Below are 13,615 nucleotides of genomic sequence, written 5' to 3' on the forward strand. Positions count from 1 at the left end.
CACAACATGGCCTAGCCACCGTAGTCGCTGCAGCTCAATACGACTGGTTATGCTCCATACCCTGACAAAAATTGGCCAATATTAATCATTGTTATTGCGAAGATAGTTTAATCAAGATCCAAAATTACCGCCAAAAGTTTTGAAAAACATGGCAAAAGTCCCAATTTTAAGTAGTACCATTATATGGGTGCTACCGCGAAATGTAGACCAATATTGATAATTTTTGATTTTTGGAGATTTTCTACCCAAAAATTATTCAAAATACAAAATTACCGCTAATTTGGTTAAGAAATGTGCCCACTCTTCCTTTGAATCCGAAATTTGGGTGGTACAGTTATATGGGAACTACCGTTATATGGGAACTACCCAAAAAATCGACTAATGTTGTTAATTTTTGATATGTAGAGGTGCTTCCAAATGACGACCAAAATACTTGGTTGAAAAACGTGCCCAACATCCTCAAAATGCAGAATAAAAGGGAGCAACCCCAAAAAGTGGACCAATATTGATAATATTTTGTTGTGACACCCTACGAGAACCTTATATTTGAAACTGAAGCCAATTCGGTTGAAAATTTTTCCCAAACAAAGTGAACCAATATTGATAGTTTTGATAGAAATATTTTTTGCCCTTTGAGAACCAAAAATATTGAATCAGAGCGAATACGGTTGAAATACGAGCCCAGAATGTTTTCGTTGCTAACAACCGTCGACTTTCCACTCACTCGCTTCTGACTAGATTTGCATTCCATTGTTTCTTTACCTTAGACACTCTTGGTGTTACATAATTCGCATATGTATTTTCCAAATTATTTCGATATCGGGTAATTGAAAATAACACCTATTGTTAGAAAATTAATACGAAGTATTAATTCAATTATTGATGGTAGGTAATTAATAGATTGTAGATCTTAAAAAAGTTTTTTTATAGAACATTGAAAAGGTCTTCTATTGGCCGGAGATCATTGAAAAGGTCTTCCATTGTCAGAAGGCCATTAAAAAGACCTTCAATACAGATGAGACATTTTAAAATGCATTTCATAACTTATAATGGGCTCTGTATCATCGGAAAACCTTAGCCTGAAGACATTTTCAAAGTTCTTCTACAGACTGAAAAGATTATCTTTCAAAAAGGCAATTTCTATAGACAATTTTTTGAAAGTTCTATGGCCTATAGAAAACACTGTCAAAGTTCTTCTGTTCATAGAATACCTTGGGGTCGTCATGCGGTATAACACTTTTCTAAATATCTTTCTATAGTCCATTTAAAAGGATTTCTGTACTTTGCATGACGGACATGTTAAAAAAATATTTATTTATTTTTTTTTAATTTTACAGACATTTATTTATTAAAACAATTTCTTAAAAAATACATTAATTTCTAACTCACGCCCCTTCTTCCTCTTAATAAATACCCAACACCCGTTTACCCTCCAAATCGAAGGGACTTCTCAAATGAGCCTTAGCCTTGTAGCGTTTACCCATAATATCAATTTCATATTCACCCGATTTAATATAATCCACATCGATAATACCACCATCAGGCTTAGAGATATATGTCTGACCCAAGGGTTTACCCAAATAGTAGGCATATTCCGCCCTGCGCAAGAAACCAACCGGTTCACCATTACGATAAACACCTTCCAAACCCCAAATGGGTACTTGATCGTCCAATGTCAAGTAGACTAAACGTTTCTTCACACCCTCCTGGCGTTGTCGATCAATGGCTTCCTTGCCCTTATAGTTACCCTCCTTGCGACAAGTAAAACCTAATCCCGCTTCCAAGGGTGTATCATCGGGACGTAAATCGAAACTCCATAAATGATAACCTTTTTCACTGCTCAACGAGTAGAGGGCACGATAACCGGCATTGCGTAAATCATTGGGTTCGCCCAACTTCATGAGAGAACGATAGACCTGGGAACAATACTCCTTGGGTACATGCAACTCATAACCCAATTCGCCGACGAAACTGACCCGTAACAATCGCACACCGTACTCGGTGGAATTGTTGACGGCGTCTTTGCACTTTGCCAACACCGTGCTATTTGGTGGAATATTTTCATCACTCAGTTCACAGTTGACCAGCTTTTGGAGGATCTCCCGTGATTTGGGTCCTTGTATCGAGATAACACCCATATCGGCAGTAACATCACGAACGGTGGCATTAAATCCCTGACGACGTATTTCATCCTTCATCATGGTGTAGGTGTAGTAGGCCGAAGCGCCACCGGCCACAATATAAAAACCTTGTCCCTCAAATTTGGGATCATGCACTGCTCCCGAGCCGGAATTCAAACGAGAAATGGTAACATCAGCCTCAACGCCACCGGCGTCATTCAGGGCGCAGGTATAGACGGTTCTGAAAAATGGAAAAAGAAATACAGTTTTTTAGGTTAATACATAAACTTGTTCGATATAAAATTTAACCAGGAAAAATATTTTGAATATATGGGTCCACGTTTTCGTATGCCCTCATATAATGGTACCGTTTAACAATTTTTAGGTTAACACATAGAGTTATTCGATATAAAATCTATCCAAAGAAAATATTTTGAAATATTCTTCTAGGATGTTTAATATCGAAAATGATATATGGGGCCATGTTTTCCTATAGCCGTCATATAACGCTACCCCTCAATATTCGATATTTTGGGCATGTTTTTCCTACCGAATTTTACCACATATTCGCTATTTTGAATTCTCAAAGGGTAGAAAAATCTGCCTACAAAAATTATCAATATTGGTCCAAGTTCTGGAGTAGGACCTATATAATGGGACCTCCCGAATTTCGGTATTTTGAGGTGTTTGGTCTCGTTTTTCAGTCGAATTGGCTCCAGTTTGATATATTCTATTTTTTCATTATGTAGCATATCTTCCTATGAAAAATTAGCAATATTGGAGGTACCCATTTAGTGGTACCTCCCAAATTTCGGTATGTTTCGGAAGTTCGGGTACATTTTTCAACCAAATTGGCTGTAATTTAGTATTTTGAATTCCTATTGTATAGAAAATCTCCCCACAAAAAAATTATCAGCATAGGTCTACTTTTTAGGGTAACTCCCATATAACGGTACCTCTCGAATATCGATTTTTTGTGGACTTTGGGTACCTAACCGAATTGACTGCTATTTAGTATTTTGAATTGCCATGGTGAGGCTCATCTTCCTACCAAAAATTATCAATATTGGTCAAATTTTTAGGGTAGCTCCCATATAACAGAACCTTCCGAACTCCAATATTTTGTGGGCTTTGGTTACGTTTATCAACCGAATTATCTGTAATTTGATATTTTTTAATCTCATTTGGTGGAAAATTTCCATGAAAAAAATTTTTCAATATTGGTCTACGTTTTAGGGTAGCTCGCATATAACGGTACCTTCCGAATTTCGATATTTTGGCGGATTTTGGTATGTTTATTAATCGAATTGGTTGTAATTTGGTATTTTAAACTACCATGGGGTTGCACATCTTCCTACCAAAAATTATCAAGTTTAATCTCTTTTTATGATAGTTCACATATAGCGGCACCTTCGGATTTTCAGCATTTTAGTGATTTTAGGCACATTTTTCAATCAAATTGACTGTAATTTAGTATTTTGGGTTTTCGTTGGGTAACAAATCATCCTACCAAAAATTATCAATATTGGTCTATTTTTTGGGGTAGTCCCAATATAAAGGTACCTTCCGAATTTCGATATTTTGGTAAACTTTGGCAAGTTTTTTAACCGATTTGACTGCAATTTGAGATTTTGTGTTCTAATGGGGTGGCACATCTTCCTACCAAAAATTATCAATATTGGTCCACTTTAAAGGGTAGTCCGCATATAAAAGTACCTCCCGATCTTCGGGATTTTGTGGAGTTTGGTTACCTTTATTAACCGAATTGGCTGTAATTTGTTATTTTGAATTCTCATGAGGAGGGAAATTGCCATAACATAAATTGTTACTATTGGTCCATGTTTTAGGGTAGCTCCCATATAACCGTACCTCCAATATTTCTGTTCTTTGATTTGCCTATAATTTTAAATTTGAGGTTCTCAGTGGTTGCCAAATACTCTTGCTACCAAAAATGTATCAACACCCAGGTATACCCATATAAAATTTCCGATCAATTTTAGATATTTTTGTGCAAAATATAAAATGTTCGGGTTAGGGCGAACATAACCACGTTTTTACCTATTTTGATTACTTACTTCTTAGGATCACGATTAGTGTTGCTGGTAAATATCCAATCGGCGGCCTTTTGGGCATCAGGACCCTCCAAAAAGAGTTTGCAGAAGTAGCTCATATTGAAGACAACGGCATTATTGCGGCAGGCCATAGCTTCTTCACCGATCTATACAGTAGCCAAAACCAAAATCATCAGCAGCATTAGTCATAAGGCGGAGAAGGTAGGCAGACAAGACGGGGAAGAGTTTGTTTTCATTGTTTACATCAAACACCCACATATTAAACGGGCAGGCGTCAATGCGCCAGAGGAAAGGTAAAAACATTCCCATAGACGGATGGATCGATGGACAGACACATGAATGGTCCAGACGGACATATGGTAACAGTTGGTTTAAATCAGCGTGTGTGTTTGTGTGTACACAACCAAACAATCGAAAGAACAACATCCGCAATGTGGCGCGTTCCGCACAAGATTATGTGTGGTTAAAGCAAATATCACACCAAAAAAAGTTCGCCCAACACAACCAGGGGCAATAAAATGTGGCACGCACCATAATGTGTGGTGCGTGGCAACGAGGAGAAGAAAAGAAAGAAGAAGCAGAAAAATAGAAATAATATTAGTCAAAAGCCTCTATGACGGAGATGTGGTGCGATTTACTCACCAAATTGTGATAATCCGAAAAACTGTTATATTTCAAATCACCCTCCAGCACCCGTTCGTAGGCACAATCGTTGTGACGGGCATTACCATAACTGCCATACCAATCGTACTTCTGGACCGGTGCAGATTCTTTCAAAAAGAATCCTGGCCTCTCCCAACCCTGCTTCTCTTCCATAAAGGCATTGGCGGCCATCATATCATCATGCAGCGGATCCTTTTGGAAATCACGTCCCGCCAATGGTTGATCATATTTGAAAACCATACTGTAATTTTTCACATAACTTTCATGAGACTTTTCATTAATCCACTGCGTGGCACGACTTTGGCTATCGGTGAAACGACGCAAATCAAAACCGAACATTGGCAAATCGGGTTTACCATTTAGAATCCACAGAGCGGTCTGCTCACCACAGCCACCACCGAACATCATGCCGGCCGAATTGAAGCCACAATTATGGTACAAACCCGATATGACAGTATCAGGACCCATCAATGGCTTGTGATCGGGTGTAAAGGACTCAGGACCACACACGGTACTCTTCACGCCGTAATTGGCATAGGTGGGACACAGTTTTACGGCACCATTTAAATGTGTATCGAACACCGACCAATCCAAATCATACAAACCGAAATGGAAATCTTTTGCCACAGGATCCAAAAGAATCGGATTCGGTTCATAACCACCCATACAAATGGCATCACCTTGTATACGGAAATATGTGGAATAATCATGATCTCTAATATTGGGTAGACCCCTTACACCAGGTATAGATTCCGATACAATATAGGCATGTTTCATTGGGATGAGAGGTAGGAAGGAACCATGCTTCTCGATTAAGTCACGACCCCATACACCGGTGGCATTGACAACTTTTTCGGTTTTTATGGTACCATAAGGGGTCTTCACACCCACCACCTTTTTACCTTTGCCAGTTTCTTCCACCACCAAATCCTCGACGGAACAGTTTTCCACAACTCTTGCACCATTTTTGGTGGCGGCCCTTGTCAAAGCGGTACATAACATGGCAGGATCTACAACACCATCACCGGGAGAATAGAGGGCACCAATGAATGCCTTGGGATCCAATAGGGGGAATACTTTCTGGGTTTCTTCTGGGGATAAAATGTAGTTTTCAATACCCAAAGCATTGCCAACGGTGGCCAAACGTCTATATTCATCCAAGCGGGTCTGTTGAGAATGGAGGCAATATTTGGGAAATTAAGTTAGGAAATGGTAAAGGTTCAACGAATAAATAAAAAACTCTTCCGGGGTTAAATGAGCCCTAGAAAAAAATTCTTTAAAAAATCTACGCCTTGCCTGGAGACTCAAAAATATTCTTTAAAAAATCCAAGCCTTGCCTGGATACTTTAAAAATATTCTTTAAAAAATCCAAGCCTTGCCTGGATACTTTAAAAATATTCTTTAAAAAATCCAAGCCTTGCCTGGATACTTTAAAAATATTCTTTAAAAAATCCAAGCCTTGCCTGGAGACTTTAAAAATATTCTTTAAAAAATCCAAGCCTTGCCTGGAGACTTTAAAAATATTCTTTAAAAAATCCACGCCTTGCCTGGAGACTCAAAAATATTCTTTAAAAAATCCACGCCTTGCCTGGAGACTCAAAAATATTCTTTAAAAAATCCAAGCCTTGCCTGGAGACTTTAAAAATATTCTTTAAAAAATCCACGCCTTGCCTGGAGACTCAAAAATATTCTTTAAACAATCCACGCCTTGCCTGGAGACTCAAAAATATTCTTTAAAAAAACCACGCCTTGCCTGGAGACTTTAAACATATTCTTTAAAAAATCCAAGCCTTGCCTGGAGACTTTAAAAATATTCTTTAAAAAATCCAAGCCTTGCCTGGGGACTCAAAAATATTCTTTAAAAAATCCACGCCTTGCCTGGGGACTCAAAAATATTCTTTAAAAAATCCACGCCTTGCCTGGAGACTCAAAAATATTCTTTAAAAAATCCACGCCTCGCCAAGAGCCTAAAAAAATATTTAAAAAATGCACACCTTGCCTAGAGCCCTAAACAAACATTAAATAAAAAAATCTGTGCCTTTCCTAGAGCCCTACAATTTATTTTTAATCCACGCCATGCCTAGATCTTCAGACCTATTTTCTTAAAAATCCACGCCTTGCCCGAGGCCTCAGAAGTATTTTTTTTTAATCCACACTTTGCCTAGAGCCGCAGAAATGTTCATAAAAAAATAGTGGCATGAAGTTCGACTTAAAGTGGTCCAATCCGGTTTTTGTCTATCACATATAAGATCATAAGGTCAACAAAAAAATTATTTATGCCAAATTAATCTCAAATTCGAACTGATGACGTGCTTTTCACCAAACCTTTGGCTTATCGCGATCAACAACAAAACATGAGGCACGTTTTAAAATTTTGCAATTTTTTTTTCGTTTTCATTTTCTATTGCCCTAGCTGTTCACCCTTTTACATTGTCACCTTATCACTCACTCACTCACAACAAACACGGAAGAGCTTTCCATCAACACAAAGAAAAACAAAAATAAAAAAATAATCAACAAAGTAATCTCCGTTCGGAGGAACTTGACCTACATCTGAATGGGCTATAAATACACCGCCATTTTGAATCCAGCCAGGATCTAAACCCGTCTCCTCCTCCAACTGCATTAACATGTTGCGAGAATTGGCCAATAACTGAATATCAACATCGTTGGGTCGCAGACGCCACACCAAGCCGGCTGTATGCCATGTTGTACCGGCTGTCAGTTTTGCTCTTTCGAGGAGCACCGCCTTCACACCACGTTTGGCCAAGTGATATAAGGTATGACAACCCGCTGAACCACCACCAATAATGACAACATCTGCCGATGAAGGGACTTCTGGTACTGGAACAGTACCCTGTGAATTGCTGCGCGTTTGAACTGCTGTTATGGCGGCTGTCTTTGACGACAGATCCTTGACAATGGAACCGGAATTATTTATTAATTTTTTACTTATTCTCCACATTTTGTCCGGTCCGTATAACTAAACGATCGAAATGAAACTGATTGCAAAGATTCGCGTTTGAGTATTAAAATAAGTCTTGTTTTGGGTTGATTAGTTGATGGGTCACTGAGGGGTCATTTTCCCAGAGATAAGGTTTTATTGCAGCTGATAATTCGACTGTGATTAAATTATTTAATTAAAACATAGGCTCGTACGCGTATTTCGGTCATTGTGATAACAAGGGGTGTGTTAGTGGTTTAATAACAGGGGTGTAGTTAGAGAAGGGTATGATGTGCCTCAAGAATCTTATTTAAAAAATCCACGCCTTGCCTAGAGCCTCAAGAATCTTATTTAAAAAATCCACGCCTTGCCTAGAGCCTCAAGAATCTTATTTAAAAAATCCACGCCTTGCCTAGAGCCTCAAGAATCTTATTTAAAAAATCCACGCCTTGCCTACAGCCTCAAGAATCTTATTTAAAAAATCCACGCCTTGCCTAGAGCCTCAAGAATGTTATTTAAAAAATCCACGCCTTGCCTAGAGCCTCAAGAATCTTATTTAAAAAAATCCACGCCTTGCCTACAGCCTCAAGAATATTATTTAAAAAAATCCACGCCTTGCCTAGAGCCTCAAAAAATATTATTTAAAAAATCCATGCCTTGTCTAGAGCCACAGGAATATTATTTAAAAAATCCACGCCTTGCCTAGAGCCTTAAAAAATATTATTTAAAAAATCCACGACTTGCCTAGAGCCTCAGGAATATTATTTAAAAAATCCACGCCTTGCCTAGAGCCTCAAGAATCTTATTTAAAAAATCCACGCCTTGCCTAGAGCCTCAAAAATCTTATTTAAAAAATCCACGCCTTGCCTAGAGCCTCAAGAATCTTATTTAAAAAATCCACGCCTTGCCTAGAGCCTCAAGAATCTTATTTAAAAAATCCACGCCTTGCCTAGAGCCTCAAGAATCTTATTTAAAAAATCCACGCCTTGCCTAGAGCCTCAAGAATCTTATTTAAAAAATCCACGCCTTGCCTAGAGCCTCAAGAATCTTATTTAAAAAATCCACGCCTTGCCTAGAGCCTCAAGAATCTTATTTAAAAAATCCACGCCTTGCCTAGAGCCTCAAGAATCTTATTTAAAAAATCCACGCCTTGCCTAGAGCCTCAAGAATCTTATTTAAAAAATCCACGCCTTGCCTAGAGCCTCAAGAATCTTATTTAAAAAATCCACGCCTTGCCTAGAGCCTCAAGAATCTTATTTAAAAAATCCACGCCTTGCCTAGAGCCTCAAGAATCTTATTTAAAAAATCCACGCCTTGCCTAGAGCCTCAAGAATCTTATTTAAAAAATCCACGCCTTGCCTAGAGCCTCAAGAATCTTATTTAAAAAATCCACGCCTTGCCTAGAGCCTCAAGAATCTTATTTAAAAAATCCACGCCTTGCCTAGAGCCTCAAGAATCTTATTTAAAAAATCCACGCCTTGCCTAGAGCCTCAAGAATCTTATTTAAAAAATCCACGCCTTGCCTAGAGCCTCAAGAATGTTATTTAAAAAATCCAGGCCTTGCCTAGAGCCTCAAGAATCTTATTTAAAAAATCCATGCCTTGTCTAGAGCCACAGGAATATTATTTAAAAAATCCACGCCTTGCCTAGAGCCTCAAGAATGTTATTTAAAAAATCCACGCCTTTCCTAGAGCCTCAAGAATCTTATTTAAAAAATCCACGCCTTGCCTAGAGCCTCAATAATGTTATTTAAAAAATCCACGCCTTGCCTAGAGCCTCAAGAATGTTATTTAAAAAATCCACGCCTTGCCTAGAGCCTCAAGAATGTTATTTAAAAAATCCACGCCTTGCCTAGAGCCTCAAGATTGTTATTTAAAAAATCCACGCCTTTCCTAGAGCCTCAAGAATCTTATTTAAAAAATCCACGCCTTTCCTAGAGCCTCAAGAATCTTATTTAAAAAATCCACGCCTTTCCTAGAGCCTCAAGAATCTTATTTAAAAAATCCACGCCTTGCCTAGAGCCTCAATAATGTTATTTAAAAAATCCACGCCTTGCCTAGAGCCTCAATAATGTTATTTAAAAAATCCACGCCTTGCCTAGAGCCTCAATAATGTTATTTAAAAAATCCACGCCTTGCCTAGAGCCTCAAGAATGTTATTTAAAAAATCCACGCCTTGCCTAGAGCCTCAAGAATGTTATTTAAAAAATCCACGCCTTGCCTAGAGCCTCAAGATTGTTATTTAAAAAATCCACGCCTTTCCTAGAGCCTCAAGAATCTTATTTAAAAAATCCACGCCTTGCCTAGAGCCTCAAGAATGTTATTTAAAAAATCCACGCCTTTCCTAGAGCCTCAAGAATCTTATTTAAAAAATCCACGCCTTGCCTAGAGCCTCAAGAATCTTATTTAAAAAATCCACACCTTGCCTAGAGCCTCAAGAATCTTATTTAAAAAATCCACGCCTTGCCTAGAGCCTCAAGAATCTTATTTAAAAAATCCACGCCTTGCCTAGAGCCTCAAGAATCTTATTTAAAAAATCCACGCCTTGCCTAGAGCCTCAAGAATGTTATTTAAAAAATCCAGGCCTTGCCTAGAGCCTCAAGAATGTTATTTAAAAAATCCATGCCTTGTCTAGAGCCACAGGAATATTATTTAAAAAATCCACGCCTTGCCTAGAGCCTCAAGAATGTTATTTAAAAAATCCACGCCTTTCCTAGAGCCTCAAGAATCTTATTTAAAAAATCCACGCCTTGCCTAGAGCCTCAATAATGTTATTTAAAAAATCCACGCCTTGCCTAGAGCCTCAAGAATGTTATTTAAAAAATCCACGCCTTGCCTAGAGCCTCAAGAATGTTATTTAAAAAATCCACGCCTTGCCTAGAGCCTCAAGAATGTTATTTAAAAAATCCACGCCTTGCCTAGAGCCTCAAGAATCTTATTTAAAAAATCCACGCCTTTGCCAAGAATGTTATTTAAAAAATCCACGCCTTGCCTAGAGCCAAGAATGTTATTTAAAAAATCCACGCCTTGCCTAGAGCCTCAAGAATGTTATTTAAAAAATCCACGCCTTGCCTAGAGCCTCAAGATTGTTATTTAAAAAATCCACGCCTTGCCTAGAGCCTCAAGATTGTTATTTAAAAAATCCACGCCTTGCCTAGAGCCTCAAGAATGTTATTTAAAAAATCCACGCCTTGCCTAGAGCCTCAAGAATGTTATTTAAAAAATCCACGCCTTGCCTAGAGCCTCAAGAATGTTATTTAAAAAATCCACGCCTTGCCTAGAGCCTCAAGAATGTTATTTAAAAAATCCACGCCTTGCCTAGAGCCTCAAGAATGTTATTTAAAAAATCCACGCCTTGCCTAGAGCCTCAAGAATGTTATTTAAAAAATCCACGCCTTGCCTAGAGCCTCAAGAATGTTATTTAAAAAATCCACGCCTTGCCTAGAGCCTCAAGAATGTTATTTAAAAAATCCACGCCTTGCCTAGAGCCTCAAGAATGTTATTTAAAAAATCCACGCCTTGCCTAGAGCCTCAAGAATGTTATTTAAAAAATCCACGCCTTGCCTAGAGCCTCAAGAATGTTATTTAAAAAATCCACGCCTTGCCTAGAGCCTCAAGAATGTTATTTAAAAAATCCACGCCTTGCCTAGAGCCTCAAGAATGTTATTTAAAAAATCCACGCCTTGCCTAGAGCCTCAAGAATGTTATTTAAAAAATCCACGCCTTGCCTAGAGCCTCAAGAATGTTATTTAAAAAATCCACGCCTTGCCTAGAGCCTCAAGAATGTTATTTAAAAAATCCACGCCTTGCCTAGAGCCTCAAGAATGTTATTTAAAAAATCCACGCCTTGCCTAGAGCCTCAAGAATGTTATTTAAAAAATCCACGCCTTGCCTAGAGCCTCAAGAATGTTATTTAAAAAATCCACGCCTTGCCTAGAGCCTCAAGAATGTTATTTAAAAAATCCACGCCTTGCCTAGAGCCTCAAGAATGTTATTTAAAAAATCCACGCCTTGCCTAGAGCCTCAAGAATGTTATTTAAAAAATCCACGCCTTGCCTAGAGCCTCAAGAATGTTATTTAAAAAATCCACGCCTTGCCTAGAGCCTCAAGAATGTTATTTAAAAAATCCACGCCTTGCCTAGAGCCTCAAGAATGTTATTTAAAAAATCCACGCCTTGCCTAGAGCCTCAAGAATGTTATTTAAAAAATCCACGCCTTGCCTAGAGCCTCAAGAATGTTATTTAAAAAATCCACGCCTTGCCTAGAGCCTCAAGAATGTTATTTAAAAAATCCACGCCTTGCCTAGAGCCTCAAGAATGTTATTTAAAAAATCCACGCCTTGCCTAGAGCCTCAAGAATGTTATTTAAAAAATCCACGCCTTGCCTAGAGCCTCAAGAATGTTATTTAAAAAATCCACGCCTTGCCTAGAGCCTCAAGAATGTTATTTAAAAAATCCACGCCTTGCCTAGAGCCTCAAGAATGTTATTTAAAAAATCCACGCCTTGCCTAGAGCCTCAAGAATGTTATTTAAAAAATCCACGCCTTGCCTAGAGCCTCAAGAATGTTATTTAAAAAATCCACGCCTTGCCTAGAGCCTCAAGAATGTTATTTAAAAAATCCACGCCTTGCCTAGAGCCTCAAGAATGTTATTTAAAAAATCCACGCCTTGCCTAGAGCCTCAAGAATGTTATTTAAAAAATCCACGCCTTGCCTAGAGCCTCAAGAATGTTATTTAAAAAATCCACGCCTTGCCTAGAGCCTCAAGAATGTTATTTAAAAAATCCACGCCTTGCCTAGAGCCTCAAGAATGTTATTTAAAAAATCCACGCCTTGCCTAGAGCCTCAAGAATGTTATTTAAAAAATCCACGCCTTGCCTAGAGCCTCAAGAATGTTATTTAAAAAATCCACGCCTTGCCTAGAGCCTCAAGAATGTTATTTAAAAAATCCACGCCTTGCCTAGAGCCTCAAGAATGTTATTTAAAAAATCCACGCCTTGCCTAGAGCCTCAAGAATGTTATTTAAAAAATCCACGCCTTGCCTAGAGCCTCAAGAATGTTATTTAAAAAATCCACGCCTTGCATAGAGCCTCAAGAATCTTATTTAAAAAATCCACGCCTTGTCTAGAGCCCCAGGAATATTATTTAAAATAAATTGTTTATTGTTCCCTAAGTACCCCCTTAGTAACCACTTATTATGCCGGTTCCCTTGTCTATTTTGAATATCTTATTTATAATATAAATCATTCAAATCATCTAAATATTTACATTGGATGTCAAAACAATATGTACGCAATCGCTACGATTTGTTTTTCCAATAAACACAGAGCCCGATATTCAAGAAAGGGATCTTTACTCCCTTCATTAGAACAAATATACAATCTCTATTAAGAGTTTCAAGAGCAAGAGAGAGAGAGAGAAAGGGGAAAGAGTTTTCCCTTAAAAATCGAACACACTCATACACACTAATTAATGTGATCTACATTCATGTTATATCCAACCAACCCACTTAAGAACAACGAATAACCTATCCGATTGCCATTCGCCTTTTCGGCAAATCTCAGCCGTTTCCGTTGTTTGTGTAATGGGCAGCCATTGTTATTTTGTTCCTCTTACCACCAATGAATGAGAGGAGAGATGTGTTTGTTGTTGTTTCAGAATGTTTATCTAATTTGTTTTTGTTGGCTGCTTGTTTTAGCGCCTTATGGGCCTGCCAGTGTTTGCATCGTGTCTCCTCCCACAATTTGTCTATTAACATATGGATAGAGGCGCCTAAAAATAGTATCCTAGAGATGATGTTCTCTTAAAAAAAAAAAACA

The 13,615-nt window shown here is 38.3% G+C and overlaps 1 protein-coding gene across 1 annotated transcript; it reads right to left on the reverse strand.

Annotated features, from left to right (window-relative positions):
- Positions 1–1,396: 1,396 nt before the first annotated feature.
- Positions 1,397–7,820, reverse strand: LOC133338086 (sarcosine dehydrogenase, mitochondrial). Its single transcript, XM_061546272.1, has 4 exons — positions 7,407–7,820; positions 4,835–6,022; positions 4,196–4,338; positions 1,397–2,361 (listed from the first exon to the last, which is right to left on the reverse strand). The coding sequence occupies exons 1-4, from the start codon at positions 7,818–7,820 to the stop codon at positions 1,404–1,406; spliced, it is 2,703 nt and encodes a 900-aa protein (XP_061402256.1). The 3' UTR covers positions 1,397–1,403.
- Between the last annotated feature and the right edge of the window lie 5,795 nt (positions 7,821–13,615).

This window comes from Musca vetustissima, unplaced genomic scaffold, assembly GCF_032173495.1.
Source record: "Musca vetustissima isolate MV318-11 ecotype Yass unplaced genomic scaffold, APGP_CSIRO_Mvet_v1 utg45094, whole genome shotgun sequence".
Taxonomy (NCBI): domain Eukaryota; kingdom Metazoa; phylum Arthropoda; class Insecta; order Diptera; family Muscidae; genus Musca; species Musca vetustissima.

Excerpts from the sequence above, each read along its gene's own strand:
- LOC133338086 (XM_061546272.1), bottom strand. The coding sequence starts at position 7,820 with ATGTGGAGAATAAGTAAAAAATTAATAAATAATTCCGGTTCCATTGTC. Across the intron at positions 4,339-4,834 it reads TTTCGGATTATCACAATTTG|ATCGGTGAAGAAGCTATGGC; the intron begins GTGAGTAAATCG and ends GCTACTGTATAG. Across the intron at positions 2,362-4,195 it reads ACTAATCGTGATCCTAAGAA|AACCGTCTATACCTGCGCCC; the intron begins GTAAGTAATCAA and ends TCCATTTTTCAG.